Source organism: Ranitomeya imitator, chromosome 1 (assembly GCF_032444005.1).
Source record: "Ranitomeya imitator isolate aRanImi1 chromosome 1, aRanImi1.pri, whole genome shotgun sequence".
In the NCBI taxonomy this organism is placed as follows: domain Eukaryota; kingdom Metazoa; phylum Chordata; class Amphibia; order Anura; family Dendrobatidae; genus Ranitomeya; species Ranitomeya imitator.
The window spans coordinates 57,194,237-57,215,646 of record NC_091282.1 but is presented as its reverse complement, the minus strand read 5'-3'; the positions used below and the strand labels follow the sequence as shown (position 1 = coordinate 57,215,646).

General features: G+C 40.4%; 1 protein-coding gene across 3 annotated transcripts in view; it reads left to right on the top strand.

Annotated features, from left to right (window-relative positions):
* Positions 1-7,696, top strand: part of LOC138662023 (urea transporter 2-like) — a 296,371-nt gene extending 288,675 nt beyond the window's left edge. For all 3 annotated transcript variants that reach the window (XM_069747137.1, XM_069747118.1, XM_069747128.1), the window contains exons 8-9: positions 3,213-3,262; positions 5,550-7,696. In XM_069747137.1, coding sequence (XP_069603238.1) covers positions 3,213-3,262; positions 5,550-5,726 — 227 coding nt within the window. In that variant the 3' untranslated portion in view covers positions 5,727-7,696. The remainder of the gene's footprint in view (positions 1-3,212; positions 3,263-5,549) is intronic.
* The last annotated feature ends 13,714 nt before the right edge of the window (positions 7,697-21,410 follow it).

The window sequence follows — 21,410 nt, the reverse complement described above, 5'->3', positions numbered from 1 at the left end:
TTGGGACTTGGCTTGGCGCTGCTTCCATGGGAAACTGTGTGTGAGGGACAATCTGAAGTGTAGGAGCTCTGAGGACAGGAATTGTCCTCGGGAGCATTGTGGTACCTTGCTGGAAAGCATGGACCACTTCCTGCTTCATTGTCCCTTCAACACAGAGGTGTACAACAGGGTGGGCGCCTTCATTGGCTGGTCTCGGCTGGCCGGTCTCTCCTATGCGGAATGGGCCTATGGAGCATTCGGAGACCTTGGTGGTCGGGACCGCTGCACCTTATTTCTAGTTAGCGCAGTGGTTAGGTATCACACGTGGAACGCACAGTGCTTAGTATCGACGCAACGAAAAATCCTCCCAGTGGAAGATGTGTTTAGGACCATACTCGGTGACCTGGTGAAGGTGCGCTCTCTGGAGTATGGGAGACTGGGCGCACGGAGGGCCGCTCTCCTCTGGAGGGGTTTTTCTTTTAGTGTGCCCTAGTCTGGTCATCTCCTTTCCTGGTGGTGGGCTGCTGCTGACACTGTAGATTTTTGTTTTGTTTGATCATTATACAGTGATGTAGGGCTGCAGGCGCCGAACTTGGGCTTCGTGATTTGTAATTATTGTGGTGTGTGCTGCTGTATATAATGTATATATTGTATATAGGGATATAGATTTGGGTGTAGCTGTTAGGTTGGGTGTGGGAAAAGGGGGGAGGTGGGATTATCTTGTGGGACTATGGGACACTGGGTTGTTTGGGGGAAAACTGTCACTGCCTGATCTGGCCTATGGACGTTGGACATGGACTGAGGCATGAGACGCAGGAACAGCTCTCAGGTCAGTGCGGGGGGTTGGGAATGAAGGATAGCTTAGTATTGTATATATTTGTAGTTATTTTATTTAAAAAAAAAAAAAAAAAGTTCATGTATATAGTTTTTGTTTGCCATTGTTTATTTTATTTGTTATTATTATTTTTGTTTGGTGACCGGACCAGAAGGTCAAAGTCGTTATTCTGTATATACTGTATAATATGTGTGAGAGGAGAGAATGAGCGGCTGGACCAGTGTTCAGTATACTGTTTATTTTCTGGCTAATATTTTTGTTATGTTTTCTGCTATTATTATTGTTATGTTTTTCATTTTTATAATAAAAGATCTACAGGTTGTAACTCAGGATCAGTAATGTAATGTATGTACACAGTGACTGCACCAGCAGAATAGCGAGTGCAGCTCTGGAGTATAATACAGGATGTAACTCAGGATCAGTAATGTAATGTATGTACACAGTGACTGCACCAGCAGAATAGTGAGTGCAGCTCTGGGGTATAATACAGGATGTAACTCAGGATCAGTAATGTAATGTATGTACACAGTGACTGCACCAGCAGAATAGTGAGTGCTGCTCTGGGGTATAATACAGGATGCAACTCAGGATCAGTACAGGATCAGTAATGTAATGTATGTACACAGTGACTGCACCAGCAGAATAGTGAGTGCAGCTCTGGAGTACAATACAGAATGTAACTCAGGATCAGTAATGTAATGTATGTACACAGTGACTGCACCAGCAGAATAGTGAGTGCAGCTCTGGAGTATAATACAGAATGTAACTCAGGATCAGTAATGTAATGTATGTACACAGTGACTGCACCAGCAGAATAGTGAGTGCAGCTCTGGGTATAATACAGGATGTAACTCAGGATCCGTAATGTAATGTATGTATACAGTGACTGCACCAGCAGAATAGTGAGTGCAGCTCTGGAGTATAATACAGGATGTAACTCAGGATCAGTAATGTAATGTATGTACACAGTGGCTGCACCGGCAGAATAGTGAGTGCTGCTCTGGAGTATAATACAGGATGTAACTCAGGATCAGTAATGTAATGTATGTACACAGTGACTGCACCAGCAGAATATTGAGTGCAGCTCTGGGTATAATACAGGATGTAACTCAGGATCAGTAATGTAATGTATGTACACAGTGACTGCACCAGCAGAATAGTGAGTGCAGCTCTGGAGTATAATACAGGATGTATCTCAGGATCAGTAATGTAATGTATGTACACAGTGACTGCACCAGCAGAATAGTGAGTGCAGCTCTGGGTATAATACAGGATGTAACTCAGGATCAGTAATGTAATGTATGTACACAGTGACTGCACCAGCAGAATAGTGAGTGCAGCTCTGGGGTATAATACAGGATGTAACTCAGGATCAGTAATGTAATGTATGTATACAGTGACTGCACCAGCAGAATAGTGAGTGCATCTCTGGAGTATAATACAGGTTGTAACTCAGGATCAGTAATGTAATGTATGTACACAGTGACTGCACCAGCAGAATAGTGAGTGCAGCTCTGGGGTATAATACAGGATGTAACTCAGGATCAGTAATGTAATGTATGTACATAGTGACTGCACCAGCAGAATAGTGAGTGCTGCTCTGGGGTATAATACAGGATGCAACTCAGGATCAGTACAGGATCAGTAATGTAATGTATGTACACAGTGACTGCACCAGCAGAATAGTGAGTGCAGCTCTGGAGTACAATACAGAATGTAACTCAGGATCAGTAATGTAATGTATGTACACAGTGACTGCACCAGCAGAATAGTGAGTGCAGCTCTGGAGTACAATACAGAATGTAACTCAGGATCAGTAATGTAATGTATGTACACAGTGTCTGCACCAGCAGAATAGTGAGTGCAGCTCTGGAGTATAATACAGAATGTAACTCAGGATCAGTAATGTAATGTATGTACATAGTGACTGCACCAGCAGAATAGTGAGTGCTGCTCTGGGGTATAATACAGGATGTAACTCAGGATCAGTACAGGATCAGTAATGTAATGTATGTACACAGTGACTGCACCAGCAGAATAGTGAGTGCAGCTCTGGAGTACAATACAGAATGTAACTCAGGATCAGTAATGTAATGTATGTACACAGTGTCTGCACCAGCAGAATAGTGAGTGCAGCTCTGGAGTATAATACAGGATGTAACTCAGGATTAGTAATGTAATGTATGTACACAGTGACTGCACCAGCAGAATAGTGAGTTCAGCTCTGGATGTGTAGGCGATGTAAGTCTATGCTGACCCACATTGTAATGTAGATTAATATGTGAAGTGAAGGTTTTGTAATTAGGTTGTAAAGTCTAGATGAATAAATTTTGACATCTCTATATGTGCAATGTTCAGTATTTATTTTACTAATTTCCCCTTTTCCTTCCACCCCCAGCTCTCTTTTGTGCATACTTAGGGGCTGCACTGGGCAACATGATGTCTGTGGTAAGTGTTTTTTTAAGTAATGTACAAATATCTGTTCCTATCTTTTGACAATGGCAAAGTTTATATTTACAATGGATATCGTACCAGCAGCGCCACCATCCATGTCACATTGATCTTTCAAATCAACAACATCCCAAATTTTTTTGTCAATCAATAACTTGGAGAAACATACAGCTCTGCCAAAAATTAAGAGACCACCACATCAAACCCCTGTCATGGGCAGCCCAATCTCCAGACCTGAACCCCATTGAAAACCTCTGGAAAGTAATCAAGAGGATGATGGATAGTCACAAGCCACCAAACAAAGAAGAACTGCTTACATTTTTTGCGCCAGGAGCAGTGTGAAAGACTGGTGGAAAGCTGCCAAGACGCATGAAAGCTGAGATTAAAAATCATGGTTATTCCTCAAAATATTGATTTCTGAACTCTTCCTGAGATAAAACATTAGTATTGCTGTTTCTAAATGATTATGAACTTGTTTTCTTTGCATTATTTGAGGTCTGAAAGCAATTGGGTTTTTTAATTTTGACAATTTCTCCTTTTCAGAAAAAAAAACACTAAATTTATTTCTTGGAAATTCAAAGACGTTGTCAGAAGTTTATAGAATAAAAGAACAATTTACATTTTACTCAAAAATATACTGTACCTATAAAGAGAAAAATCAGACAAACTGAACATTTTGCAGTGGTCTCTTAATTTTTGCCACAGCTGTAGTTCTTCAGTCAGGTGTCGGTCATTGTGTTGTTTTTTTTTTACATTTTGTCTAAAACTTTGATTACTAAGTTCAAAGAGCTTCCACCCCTCGTGGCTATATCTAAAATGATTTCTCAAAGCTCTTTTTTTTTTTTTTAAATATGAACAAAAGCACATTCTGAAAGTTACCCCTGAGGCACAATAGTTTGCTTAAAAGAGTAACTAACATTTTAAATATAATGCATCCAACATCCTAAGAAAAGAAAACTTTTAACTTATGCATTTATAAAAAAGGGCCCCTACCAAGACTTGGCAATTCCATTCACCAACCTTGATTGCCATTACTTCTTGTTGTCTACTTTTTTTCAAATATTTTAATGATTTTTTTATTATTTTTTTTCCTTATTTATAACCTTATTAAAGAGAGTCTGTCAGCCTAAACTAACAGTGCAAGCTAAGCACATCATCTTCCAAGGGATACAGCTCCTATATCGCATCCACTTTCTGTAGAAACTGAAGTTTAATTAAAAAAATGCTAATTAGGGTGTTTGGTGCACCCTGGGTGTAGCCAAGAGGCTCAATGAAATGCTCCACCCACTGGTTTTGCATGCTCCGCCTCTCTCACTGGTGATTGACAGTGCTGCGTTATCTGGAGAGAAACAGAAAGCTCATGTAAGACAGTGCGGTCAATGACCTGTGAAATCAAGTGGGTGGAGCAGTGCGCTGAAGCTCTTGGCCACACCCAGGGTGCACAGAACACCCTAATTAGCATATTTTATTAATCTTCAGTGTTGCAGAACTGAGGCAGTGATTAGAACACATATGTGCACATTTTTTAAGGTCAATTACCCTTTAAGTACTTAGTTTATACTATTGGTTTGGGTAACAGACTCCCCTTATGCACAATAATTTGCTCAAAAGGTATCTAAGCTTTTAAATAATTTTTGGTATGTTATAGCCCCATGACAACAATGCGGGGTTCGGGTCCTGATATCTTAAAACAAGGGACCGAAGTCCTCAGCAGTTTCATGTATTGACCTGCAGAGTCTATTGAGCTTATAAATCGACTCTTGGTTTGAACAATTTTTGGAAGTTTCTGGACCACCTCCATTCAAAGGAACTTAAAGGGGTTGTCCAGCCTTAGGCTACAAGTCTAGATTAACTCTATGTGACTGCAGACTTGTGGATCCACATATTATGTGCACTGCCAGCAACGGGAGCCCTGACTGTATACATGTTGTTTGCACACTTCCGGCCACATTCTGACTAGACTGCACCTGGCCTCGCTCACTTGCATTATGCAAGGCCTCGAATGTCTAGCCTGCATGTGATTGCTTATATGCCTATCGAATACTCTCACCCTCTGTTCCGGAGAATCCACACAGCAAACAATGAGCGCGATGAGAGGATTCACAAGTCTGCAGTCACATAGAGTAACTGCAGACTAACAGCCTAGGGCCGGACAACCCCTTTTACTAAAATATCAAAATTCTGTACACTTTGAGTTTCCCTTTAAAGGGCCGTCTCAGGAGAGCTGTTTGTTTTGGCTATATTTTATTACTTCTTTATAAACCCGATGATTTTCTTTTTGTAGGTCGGGCTGCCATGTTGCACTTGGCCATTCTGCCTATCGGCGCTCACATTCCTCTTGCTCACTACAAACAATCCGGGCATTTATAAACTGCCTTTATCGAAGGTCACCTACCCAGAGGCCAACAGAGTCTATTTCCAGAACCTGAAGAAGGACAAAAAGGAGAAATGCAACATCTGAATACTCCAAAGAAGGGACGATCAGACGTTTCTAACATCTTTTTTTTTTTATATCTTCCTGCGCCACAAAATCTTTTCTACTTTAGCAAAATCCATTGAAATGGTTAAACGTAGAAGACCGTTGGTTAACGTTTGCTATGTCTGACGGGCCAAGATTTTTGGGAGGACCAACGTGAGTGTAGTGAGTAGACGGGTGTCCCGTTTACAGGATCGACGCGCGTAAAGTGGGAGATGATCTACGAAGAATATTTAATCATAAAGTTACTTATTTCTGAGACATAAAGGACAAAGGGAAAGAATTTCCTAGATGATATCCTTACCGGATGGATCATAGAACAAATCCTTTGACAGATGCAGGAGGCTTCACCTTTGAGTTTTTAGCTCTGTTTCCCCCTCTTTCACCAATAAGTTGAAGACTGATCATAGGACATGGCGCCAAGTTTACCATGGAGGACTATTATAACAAGTCATAAAGAATGGCCCCAGAGCTTTGTACAAAGGTCTGAGTGAAAAACATATTATTGTGTATTTAAAGGGGGACGTACAGGATGAACAACTGGTAACAGCGCCACGCCTGTCCATAGGTTGTGTCTGGTATTGGATTTCAGTTGCATGAAAGTAAATACTATTAGACTGCAATATCACATACAACCTTTAACTAGAGTTGAGCAAATTTTTCAAAATTCGGTTCAGATTACGATCAGTGCCAAAAATTGTTTTTGCGATATTCGCCAAACACAGCCGAATGTCATTGAGTCAATGGGAACATAAATTTGTCACGAATAGGTTACCAATATGGCACAAATTTGGCAAATTCAGATTTGACGACCACTTCCGAACATATTCGCTCAATTCTCCCTTTAACGCCTTCACTTCTTGGTAATTTTTCATTTTTGTGCTTCAATTATTTTTCCTCCCCTCCTTCTTCCAAGAGCCATCTTTTTTTAAATTTTTTTCTACCAACATAGCTGTTTGAGGCTGCATTTTTATCGCCGGACAAATGGTTGCTTTTAATGATACCATTCAATTTACTATACGATATAATGGAAAACAAATCGAAATGTGGTGAAATGGCAAAAAAAAAGCAATTCTGCCATTTTTTTTTTAAGTTTTTTTTTTTCATGGAGTTCATTGCTTGATAAAAATGACTTGGCAACATGATTGTCGATGTCAGTACAATCACGGTGATGCCAAACATGTAGATTTTTTTTATTCATTTAAATGAGAAAAAAATGAGATTTTGTAAAAAAAATAAATAAATAGTTTTTTATATCGCCAGTTTCTGAAATCTGTAACTTTTTTATTTTTTCGGGAGTAGAGCTGTGTAAAGGCTTGTTGTTTTGTGTGGTAAGATAATTTTTTTTATTGATGCCTTTTTGGTAATTACAACGTCTTGAACGCTTTTTTTGCATTTTATTAGGGAGCAATAACAATCAAAAATCCGCTAGTTGGCGTGCAATTTTTTTTTCCCATTATGGTGTTTGTTTACTACTTGGGTTAATTACATTTGATAGATTGAACTTTTTCAAAAGTGGCAATACCAATTATGTTGAAAAAAAACAAAAAAACTTATTATTCGTTGGGTGCAAAATCAGAGCGATTCGAATTTCTATATGTATTTTATTCTTTTTATAATTATTATTTTTTTATTTTATGGTCCCCTTAGGGGACATGAACCTGTGATCATTTGTGTGCTACTTCTATTTACTGCAATATTACTGCATTGCCATAAATAGATAGAATTATGTTCTTCTGTGAAGCCCAGCCACAGACTGAGCTTCATAGGAAGACAAAGATGGCGCCAGCAGTTTTTGGAGCCTTAAGGTGCTAGTGCTTGACCTCAGTGGCCGTTGTCCTATTTAAAAAAGCCGCTGTCTGAGATTTGCCAAAAATAATGGCTATAGTTTTTTCTACTTACAACCATATCTCCTGCCTCTACCAAGTAACTAACAAATAAATGGAGTCAAGTGGTTCTGTTATCAGACTCCACAAGAACAACTAAATACATGATTAAAGGGACACTGTCACCTGAATTTGGAGGGAACAATCTTCAGCCATGGAGGCGGGGTTTTGGGGTTTTTGATTCACCCTTTCCTTACCCGCTGGCTGCATGCTGGCTGCAATATTGGATTGAAGTTCATTCTCTGTCCTCCATAGTACACGCCTGCACAAGGCAAGATTGCTTTGTGCAGGCGTGTACTACGGAGGACAGAGAATGAACTTCAATCCAATATTGCAGCCAGTATGCAGCTAGCGGGTAAGGAAAGGGTGAATCAAAAACCCCAAAACCCCGCCTCCATGGCTGAAGATTGTTCCCTCCAAATTCAGGTGACAGTGTCCCTTTAAACAGATCTCTTAATCCTGATGAAGCGGGTGTACTTATCGTGCAAATCTACGTCAGTACAGATGTATTTGAAAACCTTTCCCGTCTAGTGTCAAAACTGTCTGAGCTCGATAAAATTTACACATTCATATCAGTAATATATATATATATATATATATATATAGTAATCCCACCAGCCTCATCAGGTCTAAGACATCTATGTAGCTTGAATTGTGAAATGTGCTGATAGATTCACTTCAGGGACTCATTACTAATTAGTAGAAAAAATTAATAATATAGAAGTAATTTGTTTTTATCAAAGTATTATTTAAAAAAAAATGTCCTACTAGCTATGTACTGTCATCTAACTGTGAAAAATACATTTTTTTATTAAATCAACAGCCAAATATAAAATCCTTAAAGCACTTACGCAAATAGTAAGCGTGCGTGCCCGTGTATGTGCGTGTGATAAAATAATGAAAATTAGGTAAATTTGTGGGTGTGACAAAATAATGAAAATTCTGATGCCAATTGTATCTAGAACTTATTTTTTAAAAAATTTAAAAAACACTTGACCAATGAATACCACGTATTAACTTTTGTGTATAATATGTATGTTATCAAAATGCTATGCGCTGTACATGCAGAATTTAAATTAACATTGTATACTTTCGCTAATTTTGTGTGAAATGCATTGATTAAAATAACAAAAATTATTTTCTACCAATCTGGATGTTTTTGTTTTGCTTTTTTTTTTTATCTCACATTAAAGGGGTTGTCCAAGACTTGAAAAACATGGCTGCTTACTTCCATAAATAGCGCTACCAGCCTACAGGACCCATCTGGGGTTGTTGCTCAGCACTATAGCTTAATATATAAGATTTTGATCAGAAGGTGTAAGCCCACTACCTCATCAAGGCGATCCTCTAGAGCTGAGCGAAGACCACCGCTGACATGACATTGTGCGAGCACAGGGAGTGACCCCGGCAACCCACCGCACTCATCCAGCCAATCAAAGCCCCCATGGCTCTGGGTCACACCATCCTATGGCTACCACTCATTACCAACACTAAACACCAAGTGGACTGATCTGCCGAACTCACTTTCCATGTGGTCTCAGACAAGAAGGTTGAACAAAATAGGCGGGACCATTTTATTAGTCTCCTAGACATCCGGACCCAGTGGTGGTACCAAGGAAAACTAAAGGAAAAATGAGGGGACAGACTATGCCATATAATATATCTGGAGAAAAAAAAGACATGGATGCACATCCAAATATTATACATTAACCTGCAGCAACTACTGTAAGTAAAAAGTCATATTCAGCTGCACCGGCATGTTAAAGGGACCCTGATCTGCAGGCAGAATGTTATAGATCAAGAGGAGCTGATCAGAATTCTATATATTTTTGTTGTAAAAAATTTGCATTTTGTTCATTAAAATCCCTTGTGTTGGTATGCATAGGAGTCCGGTGGGCGGTGCTATTCAGTGACTGACCGTCTTCCCTAACGACTTGTGTATGCAGAGATCGTTGTCAATCACTGAGTAGAACTGACCATTGACTATGTAAAAAAGCGCCCGGAATTTCAATGAATAAAACACAAGTTACACTGAAAAAACAAACCTGTATATTATTCTGCTGAATATCTCCTTCCCTATATCATGCCATTCACTGATCAAGCTGCATGTACAACCCCACAGGTTCCATAAAAGGAGGTGCCGAGGAGGAGAATCTTGTGACTTCTTTTACGTATGTACATACCTTACACATCATACTTTATATATGATTGCAACAATGTCCTCCTCCTAGATGGCGCCGCCGGAGCCTGCCTGCAGAAGGGTTTTTTTTTCAAGATATATGTATGCAAACTAGGGGCAGGTCAGTGAGGAATCAGTGACTTTTCAGAAGCTATACTGGTGAATACCTAACCAGAGCAGCGCATATAGACCCCCCAGAGGCTGCCCAGGACCACGAGCATATCAGTAACTCAAAACCGAAAATAGGGATTACACAACAACCACAAGACGGATTTCATCACCAGGTATCACTGTAATCAGTATAACGGCGCCGACCAGACACTGACTGTAGGTTACTGTGCACAATCCTGCTGACAGGTTCCCTTTAAGTGCTCAGTTTTCCAATAAGTATTCCAAACTGAATCTGTACATTGTTAACAAATGAAGAGGGAAATGCGAACACCACACATAAACTAACAACGTGCAGAATCGCGTGGCGACAACTCAGAGAGACCACTCGATGGGAGGATGTTTGTAAAAATACATTTATTTATATGTATAAAATAGTGAGCGACTTCCAAGCAATAATGTTCAGGTCACTTCTTTTAACCAATTTGCAACTTTGGAAGCCTGAAGTGGTTAAAAGAAGCTCAAACGACTGTTATTTTTCACACTGCAGTGCATATACTCATTATTTTTTTAATTTCTTTGGCACGTTTTCAGGGGGAGGCTATGGAAAAAGCCTTAAAAAGACGTTGCCTGCACATACCCTTCAGTTTTTATTTTCCTAAAGTTGTTTTTTAATAGGGTTTTGAAGAGTTTTGGAAGAGTTTTTTCCTTAAATGTTTTTTCCAATCTTCTGATTTCACAGTGCCTAGTTCGAAAGGTATTCTGCCACCGATGTACGTAGGTGAGATGTGTCTGAGGGATGTGAGCTCTGTGCAAGCAATGGCGTACTCACTATCCTTTCCTCCTCAGCCTGACCAGAAGCATGTGGATGATCAAGGAAGGAATATGCAGGGAATGAACATTTAGGTAGTTTATTCACAAGATCTTGACAAATGATGATGATGACATATCTAGGGTAGATGAAGGGATGAGGATGAGGTAGAGGACAGAGGTAACAGGAGAATCCACTCTCCAGCTCTAAGGCACGCTTCTGCTAAAATGACAATGACCAGAAAGAAAGGATGTGAGCAAAAAGATAGGAGGAATTACAGAGAGAGAGTGGTATGATGTAGAATAAATCAGCAATACATGAGAACAGATAATAAAGATGGTAGCAAAAGACAACAAACTCTGTAACAAGCATAATAATACAATTAAGACACTATACATATGTATTTGTAAGCCCCGATGAAGATGGCAGGACAGCACACTCCCCGTATGAAATCCATGGATTTTACTATATTAATCATCTTGAAGTGGAAGTGTTATCCTGAAGTTCACTGAGGGATACCTCTACCTGAAAGACAAAAAACAAATTCATGCAATATAACAATACTGTATAAACATGGTAGACTACTGTGTAAGTAAGTTCATGGAATAATCCAATGAATAACCATTCTTCAGATTGGAGAGGCCACACTAGGCCAAATTGTCTCCAACTTCATTGTAATCCAATGGTTCAAGTTCCAATGCAATCAAATGAGCATACTGAATGGTCTGAAAGTTCCTTCTGACTGGATGGAGAATTAATTTTCAACCGGTGCAAGTAAGATAGCCTCATATGTAGACCTAATTAAAGATTTGGAGTCACATTGCTTGGTGACTGTCACTTCAACTTTACTTACCTTACCATCTTCACTTGGAAAGGTTTTGATATAAGTCCCATAGGCCATGCGTTTCTTTCCACCTTTGGGTCTTTTAATTTATTATTATTATTATAAATTTTTATAGCGCCATTTATTCCATGGCGCTTTACATGTGAATACGGGGCAAATATAGACAAGTACATTAAACATGAGCAAATAAGGCACACGGGTACATAAGGAGGGAGGACCCTGCCCACGAGGGCTCACAGTCTGCAGGGGATGGGTGATGAAACACTAGGAGAGGGTAGGGCAGGTTGCACGGCGGTTCAGTAACTTCAGGATCACTGCAGGCTGTAGGCTTGTCGGAAGAGGTGGGTCTTCAGGTTCTTTTTGAAGGTTTCTATGGTAGGCGAGAGTCTGATGTGTTGGGGTAGAGAGTTCCAGAGTATGGGGCAGGCACGGGAGAAGTCTTGGATGCGGTTGTGGGAAGAAGAGATGAGAGGGGAGTGGAGAAGGAGGTCTTGAGAGGATCGGACGTTGCGTGTAGGTAGGTACCGGGAGACCATGTCACAGATGTATGGAGGAGAAAGGTTGTGGATGGCTTTGTATGTCATTATGAGGGTTTTGAACTGGAGTCTCTGGGCGAAAGGAAGCCAGTGAAGGGCTTGACATAGGGGAGAGGCTGGGGAATAGCGGGGAGACAGGTAGATTAGTCGGGCAGCAGAGTGTAGGATGGATTGGAGTGGTACCAGAGTGCTAGAGGGGAGTCCAGAGAGTAGGAGGTTGCAGTAGTCGAGGCGGGAGATGACAAGGGCATGCACTAGCGTTTTAGCGGTGTCGCGGTCAAGGAAAGCACGGATCCAGGAAATATTTTTGAGTTTGAGACGGCAGGAGGAGGCAAGGGCTTGGATATGTGGCTTGAAAGAGAGGGCAGAGTTGAGGATCACCCCGAGGCACCGGGCGTGTGGGACTGGGAAAAGTGAGCAGCCATTGACATTGATGGATAGGTCTGGTGGAGGGGTGGAGTGAGATCGGGAAAGATGATGAATTCTGTTTTATCCATGTTCAGTTGTAGAAAGCGAGCAGAAAAGAAGGCTGAAATAGCAGACAGACAGTGCGGGATTTTGGTAAGTAAGGAGGTGAGGTCAGGTCCGGATAGGTAAATCTGCGTGTCGTCAGCGTAGAGATGGTACTGCATATCGTGGAATTCTATGAGCTGTCCCAGGCCGAAAGTGTAGATGGAGAAGAGTAGGGGTCCTAGAACAGAGCCTTGAGGAACAATGAGAACAAGATATCCTAATTGTAAGTTTGGTTTAACTTTCGGACATTTTCATCGTTCTTGGACTAGAGTAAGGTACTCCCTTTTCTATCTACTCCATAAACAGTAAGCTGGATGTTAAGCAAGTTTCCATCAGCTCTGATATTTGTTGCTAGACACCGAGTCTTTAGCTGGGCTAGGAATAGCTCCACGTTTCTGAGTGAGGAGAATGGTTGGAGTAAGAATAGCAGGAGATTCTAGATCCATCGACACAGGAACAGAGGTCTTGAGTTCACAATAGCGGACACTTCAGGTAAGAAGGTGGTCAAAGTCTCATGAGTGAGACTTGAGAAGTTTGAGTTCATCAACATAGACTCTAATATCCTACGAGTGATGCCTATTGTGAAGAAATCAGATCATGTCTTAATTACCCAGACGACTATGTTTAGTAAACCAAGAAGAATTTACTTTTTATCTGTATGTTGGCTTTTGGATTTAAGTGTTTATTTCTGGTTGGTCAAGAAAACAGACATTTGTTTGTGTAAGCCTGGAATATTGACTTGTAAGCTATGTTTGCTATAATATTGTGTGCTCTTATCCTTGATGAAAAGTGAGGTGACTGATATGCGAAAAGAGGTCATATACAAACTCGGGAATAATATTACTGTGTGAACATATATACCCTTAAAAGACAATTTTTAATCTTAAATATTAAAAAAACACCTACCCAGTGCAACTAACAATGGTTAAAAAAATAAAAAATAATAATCGTGAACCAGAAGGCGGATGTCCAAGTGGAGGAGGAAGTTGAAGTGGAGGCGGCAGTGTAGGTGGGAAAGGCATAGGAGGACGAGGTATCCAACACTGTTTTTGTTTTTATTTGTTTTTTTATTGATTTTTGTAGGTACTCTAAACACAGTCAGAGCAATTATCTTCTTGCAACTCTCTCCCCGTAAATAGGCCATGTAATACTCTGCACTTTTGGGGAAGGTGAAAACAACGAGGAGAGCATCAATCAGGCAAGGAATCTGAGCCCAAAGTCATGAAACAGTGGCTTCTGTTTTTTGATGACTCCGTTGGCTGTGATTCCAGTCAGCAGACCACAGCGGCACATCTCTGATGATGATGATAAAACACAGTTGCCAACTGCTGCAGCTTTCTGCTGTGGTTTAGTACAGAAAGGAGGGCAGGGGTGAGGACTGGGTGGAACATGATAGGGAAGATTATTTATTTTTTAGAACACCATTGATTCCGTGGTGCTGTACATGGGAAGGGGTTACATACAAAACACAAATATATGTTACAATGAGCAAACTAATAGTGACAGACAGGTACAGTGGGAAGAAGGCCCTGCCCTTGCCACCTTACATTCTACAGGATAATGAGGCAGGGGACAGTGGGTTTAGGGGTTGCAGCAGCTCTGGTGTTGGTGAGGTGATTGCAAGCTGTAAGCTGTTCTGAAAACATGGATTTTCAAGTTCCACTTAAAAGTTTTGAATATAGGGGATAATCGGATGTATTGGGCCACAGAATTCTGCAGAATTGGGGATACTTGGAAGAAGTTTAGCAGATGATTGGATAAGGAACGTACGATTGTAGAGGAAAGAAGGAGCTCTTAGGAGGACTAAAGATTTCGTGGTTGGTTATATATGGGGGAGACAGATTATGTACAGCTTTGCAGGTTAATGTAAGGCCGGAGTCACACTACCATATAATACAGATGAGTGCTATACTATAAATAAATAGCATAGCACTCAGACCAATGTTAATCTATGGGGTAGCCCCATCATCCGTTTTTTTCTCAGCCGAATTATACGTGCGAGTGAAATCGCAGCATGCCAAGACTTGTCAATGCAAGTCTATGGGTATGAGAAAAACTCGCACACCGCAAGGACCATCAGTGTGACTTGCGAGAAATGCGCACCAGTGTCCTTTCAAATTCAGTGCGGTGTACAGTAAAATCACACTGACAGAATAGAATAGGATAGAAAAAATATATACACATAGTATAGGTGTATATATATATATATATATATATATATATATATATATATATGTCATTGCCACACATACAGTGGGGCAAAAAAGTATTTAGTCAGTCAGCAATAGTGCAAGTTCCACCACTTAAAAAGATGAGAGGCGTCTGTAATTTACATCATAGGTAGACCTCAACTATGGGAGACAAACTGAGAAAAAAAATCCAGAAAATCACATTGTCTGTTTTTTTAACATTTTATTTGCATATTATGGTGGAAAATAAGTATTTGGTCAGAAACAAACAATCAAGATTTCTGGCTCTCACAGACCTGTAACTTTTTCTTTAAGAGTCTCCTCTTTCCTCCACTCATTACCTGTAGTAATGGCACCTGTTTAAACTTGTTATCAGTATAAAAAGACACCTGTGCACACCCTCAAACAGTCTGACTCCAAACTCCACTATGGTGAAGACCAAAGAGCTGTCAAAGGACACCAGAAACAAAATTGTAGCCCTGCACCAGGCTGGGAAAACTGAATCTGCAATAGCCAACCAGCTTGGAGTGAAGAAATCAACAGTGGGAGCAACAATTAGAAAATGGAAGACATACAAGACCACTGATAATCTCCCTCGATCTGGGGCTCCACGCAAAATCCCACCCCGTGGGGTCAGAATGATCACAAGTACGGTGAGCAAAAATCCCAGAACCACGCGGGGGGACCTAGTGAATGAACTGCAGAGAGCTGGGACCAATGTAACAAGGCCTACCATAAGTAACACACTACGCCACCATGGACTCAGATCCTGCAGTGCCAGACGTGTCCCACTGCTTAAGCCAGTACATGTCCGGGCCCGTCTGAAGTTTGCTAGAGAGCATTTGGATGATCCAGAGGAGTTTTGGGAGAATGTCCTATGGTCTGATGAAACCAAACTGGAACTGTTTGGTAGAAACACAACTTGTCGTGTTTGGAGGAAAAAGAATACTGAGTTGCATCCATCAAACACCATACCTACTGTAAAGCATAGTGGTGGAAACATCATGCTTTGGGGCTGTTTCTCTGCAAAGGGGCCAGGACGACTGATCCGGGTACATGAAAGAATGAATGGGGCCATGTATCGTGAGATTTTGAGTGCAAACCTCCTTCCATCAGCAAGGGCATTGAAGATGAAACGTGGCTGGGTCTTTCAACATGACAATGATCCAAAGCACACCGCCAGGGCAACGAAGGAGTGGCTTCGTAAGAAGCATTTCAAGGTCCTGGAGTGGCCTAGCCAGTCTCCAGATCTCAACCCTATAGAAAACCTTTGGAGGGAGTTGAAAGTCCGTGTTGCCAAGCGAAAAGCCAAAAACATCACTGCTCTAGAGGAGATCTGCATGGAGGAATGGGCCAACATACCAACAACAGTGTGTGGCAACCTTGTGAAGACTTACAGAAAACGTTTGACCTCTGTCATTGCCAACAAAGGATATATTACAAAGTATTGAGATGAAATTTTGTTTCTGACCAAATACTTATTTTCCACCATAATATGCAAATAAAATGTTAAAAAAACAGACAATGTGATTTTCTGGATTTTTTTTTCTCAGTTTGTCTCCCATAGTTGAGGTCTACCTATTATGTAAATTACAGATGCCTCTCATCTTTTTAAGTGGTGGAACTTGCACTGTTGCTGACTGACTAAATACTTTTTTGCCCCACTGTATATATATATATATATATCTTTATATTTCATAGAGAGTTAGGGAGTTAGGTAGCAGAATAGCCGATAGTTCAATTGTCGTCTTCTGTACAATCATTGCAGAAGCCGACAGGATATGAGACATGGTTTACATACAGTAAACCATTGCATATCCGTTAGATTTATATCTGTCCCTCACTAATTATGTTAGTAGTGTGTGTGTCAAATTTTGGAGCTGTAGGTGTTAAATTAAAGAAAGAAATTAAAGAAAAAACTTGCATGGGCTCCAGGACAATTTTCTCCGCCAGAGAGGGAAAGCCAGTGACTGAGGGCAGATATTAATAGTCTAGATAGTCTAGTCTACCGCTGATGTCACTGAGGCTGCGCAGACTCCCCACCTGATGCCGTGAACTTGACAGCATGGGAAAATGTTCAGAAACTTTCCCACACTAATGAGTTCATGTCCGGTCAGGCGGAGAGGCTGCGCAAGCAGCTTTCATTCATTACACAGTGGTTTACAGTCGGGCAATAGCATTAGCACTGCTCCCGGTTGTAAACTATTTAACCCCTTGAGATGGATTGCAGCGTGGGACTTGACTGTACGACGGATAGGTATGGGATATTGTTGCTTTTTTATTTTACAATTTTTTCGAGGAGAACGAGGGCTTTGCTTGGATTGAGAGTGCAATAAAGATAGAAAACCTGTGTGTTTAATTATTTCATTAAAAGTCTTTATTCTTAAAGTGTGTGTTTTTTTAACCCATTCATACTAATGGATTAATAATGGATAGGTCCATTATTAACCAGGCTTAATGTCACCTTAAGACACAAAAGAGAATAGTAAAACCAAAAACACTCAGTTTGAAAAAATGTTGCAGTAATCCGCAAGTGCTAGTAAAAGATGTAAAAAACAGGGTATTTGGTTGATACATTTTTTGCAAAAAATGTATACTAAGCTGCTCTACCAATCTTCACGGTATACCCTTATCAGAGCAGTCCTAACTAATGTATGCAATCCCTATCTGATGTATTTAAAAACCTGATCATCTGTACACAACCTGCGTGAACAGGGTTCAGAGAGGAAAAATCCATGTGTGCATACAGGGTAGAACAGCTTTTGTGCAGATAGCCCAAGAGGAGTGGTGGAACTCCCCAGTCTTGTAGACACAAGAGAACAATTATGGAAACAGGAACACTTGGGCTACTTGCACAGTGAACAAGTCTGTATGATCATGTTCACACACCACCAAGAAACCTGAAGACACAAAAGAGAATAGTAAAACCAAAAACACTCAGTTTGAAAAAATGTTGCAGTAATCCGCAAGTGCTAGTAAAAGATGTAAAAAACAGGGTATTTGGTTGATACGTTTTTTGCAAAAAATGTATACTAAGCTGCTCTACCAATCTTCACGGTATACCCTTATCAGAGCAGTCCTAACTAATGTATGCAATCCCTATCTGATGTATTTAAAAACCTGATCATCTGTACACAACCTGCGTGAACAGGGTTCAGAGAGGAAAAATCCATGTGTGCATACAGGGTAGAACAGCTTTTGTGCAGATAGCCCAAGAGGAGTGGTGGAACTCCCCAGTCTTGTAGACACAAGAGAACAATTATGGAAACAGGAACACATGGGCTACTTGCACAGTGAACAAGTCTGTATGATCATGTTCACACACCACCAAGAAACCTGAAGACACAAAAGAGAATAGTAAAACCAAAAACACTCAGTTTGAAAAAATGTTGCAGTAATCCGCAAGTGCTAGTAAAAGATGTAAAAAACAGGGTATTTGGTTGATACGTTTTTTGCAAAAAATGTATACTAAGCTGCTCTACCAATCTTCACGGTATACCCTTATCAGAGCAGTCCTAACTAATGTATGCAATCCCTATCTGATGTATTTAAAAACCTGATCATCTGTACACAACCTGCGTGAACAGGGTTCAGAGAGGAAAAATCCATGTGTGCATACAGGGTAGAACAGCTTTTGTGCAGATAGCCCAAGAGGAGTGGTGGAACTCCCCAGTCTTGTAGACACAAGAGAACAATTATGGAAACAGGAACACATGGGCTACTTGCACAGTGAACAAGTCTGTATGATCATGTTCACACACCACCAAGAAACCTGAAGACACAAAAGAGAATAGTAAAACCAAAAACACTCAGTTTGAAAAAATGTTGCAGTAATCCGCAAGTGCTAGTAAAAGATGTAAAAAACAGGGTATTTGGTTGATACGTTTTTTGCAAAAAATGTATACTAAGCTGCTCTACCAATCTTCACGGTATACCCTCCTCTTGGGCTATCTGCACAAAAGCTGTTCTACCCTGTATGCACACATGGATTTTTCCTCTCTAAACCCTGTTCACGCAGGTTGTGTACAGATGATCAGGTTTTTAAATACATCAGATAGGGATTGCATACATTAGTTAGGACTGCTCTGATAAGGGTATACCGTTAAGATTGGTAGAGCAGCTTAGTATACATTTTTTGCAAAAAACGTATCAACCAAATACCCTGTTTTTTACATCTTTTACTAGCACTTGCGGATTACTGCAACATTTTTTCAAACTGAGTGTTTTTGGTTTTACTATTCTCTTTTGTGTCTTCAGGTTTCTTGGTGGTGTGTGAACATGATCATACAGACTTGTTCACTGTGCAAGTAGCCCATGTGTTCCTGTTTCCATAATTGTTCTCTTGTGTCTACAAGACTGGGGAGTTCCACCACTCCTCTTGGGCTATCTGCACAAAAGCTGTTCTACCCTGTATGCACACATGGATTTTTCCTCTCTGAACCCTGTTCACGCAGGTTGTGTACAGATGATCAGGTTTTTAAATACATCAGATAGGGATTGCATACATTAGTTAGGACTGCTCTGATAAGGGTATACCGTGAAGATTGGTAGAGCAGCTTAGTATACATTTTTTGCAAAAAACGTATCAACCAAATACCCTGTTTTTTACATCTTTTACTAGCACTTGCGGATTACTGCAACATTTTTTCAAACTGAGTGTTTTTGGTTTTACTATTCTCTTTTGTGTCTTCAGGTTTCTTGGTGGTGTGTGAACATGATCATACAGACTTGTTCACTGTGCAAGTAGCCCATGTGTTCCTGTTTCCATAATTGTTCTCTTGTGTCTACAAGACTGGGGAGTTCCACCACTCCTCTTGGGCTATCTGCACAAAAGCTGTTCTACCCTGTATGCACACATGGATTTTTCCTCTCTGAACCCTGTTCACGCAGGTTGTGTACAGATGATCAGGTTTTTAAATACATCAGATAGGGATTGCATACATTAGTTAGGACTGCTCTGATAAGGGTATACCGTGAAGATTGGTAGAGCAGCTTAGTATACATTTTTTGCAAAAAACGTATCAACCAAATACCCTGTTTTTTACATCTTTTACTAGCACTTGCGGATTACTGCAACATTTTTTCAAACTGAGTGTTTTTGGTTTTACTATTCTCTTTTGTGTCTTCAGGTTTCTTGGTGGTGTGTGAACATGATCATACAGACTTGTTCACTGTGCAAGTAGCCCATGTGTTCCTGTTTCCATAATTGTTCTCTTGTGTCTACAAGACTGGGGAGTTCCACCACTCCTCTTGGGCTATCTGCACAAAAGCTGTTCTACCCTGTATGCACACATGGATTTTTCCTCTCTGAACCCTGTTCACGCAGGTTGTGTACAGATGATCAGGTTTTTAAATACATCAGATAGGGATTGCATACATTAGTTAGGACTGCTCTGATAAGGGTATACCGTGAAGATTGGTAGAGCAGCTTAGTATACATTTTTTGCAAAAAACGTATCAACCAAATACCCTGTTTTTTACATCTTTTACTAGCACTTGCGGATTACTGCAACATTTTTTCAAACTGAGTGTTTTTGGTTTTACTATTCTCTTTTGTGTCTTCAGGTTTCTTGGTGGTGTGTGAACATGATCATACAGACTTGTTCACTGTGCAAGTAGCCCATGTGTTCCTGTTTCCATAATTGTTCTCTTGTGTCTACAAGACTGGGGAGTTCCACCACTCCTCTTGGGCTATCTGCACAAAAGCTGTTCTACCCTGTATGCACACATGGATTTTTCCTCTCTGAACCCTGTTCACGCAGGTTGTGTACAGATGATCAGGTTTTTAAATACATCAGATAGGGATTGCATACATTAGTTAGGACTGCTCTGATAAGGGTATACCGTGAAGATTGGTAGAGCAGCTTAGTATACATTTTTTGCAAAAAACGTATCAACCAAATACCCTGTTTTTTACATCTTTTACTAGCACTTGCGGATTACTGCAACATTTTTTCAAACTGAGTGTTTTTGGTTTTACTATTCTCTTTTGTGTCTTCAGGTTTCTTGGTGGTGTGTGAACATGATCATACAGACTTGTTCACTGTGCAAATAGCCCATATGTTCCTGTTTCCTTAATGTCACCTTACAATAGCAAGGTGAGATTAACCCATTATTACCCCATATGCCACCGCTCCAGGGCAATGAGAAGAGAGAGGCAAAGTGCCCGAAAAGGTGCATCTTACAAATGTGCTTTTTCTGGGGTGGCTGGGGGCAGATGTTTTTAGCCAAGGGGAGACCAATAACCATGGTCCCTCTCTAGGCCATTAATATCTGCCGTCAGTCACTGGCTTTTCCTCTCTGGCGGAGAAAATTGCACGGGAGAGCACGCAAGTTTTTTTCATGATTTAATTCTTTAATTTAACACCTACAGCTCCAAAATTTGACACACACACTAGTAACATTATTAGTGAGGGACATATATAAATCTAACGGATATGCAATGGTTTACTGTATGTAAACCATGTCTCATATCTTGTCGGGATCTGTAATGAGTTAACAAAAGCCGACAAATGAATTACCTGCTTTTCTGCTATCTAGTTCTGTAAGAAATATATATATATATATGTGTCTCACTGACATATATATATATATATATATATA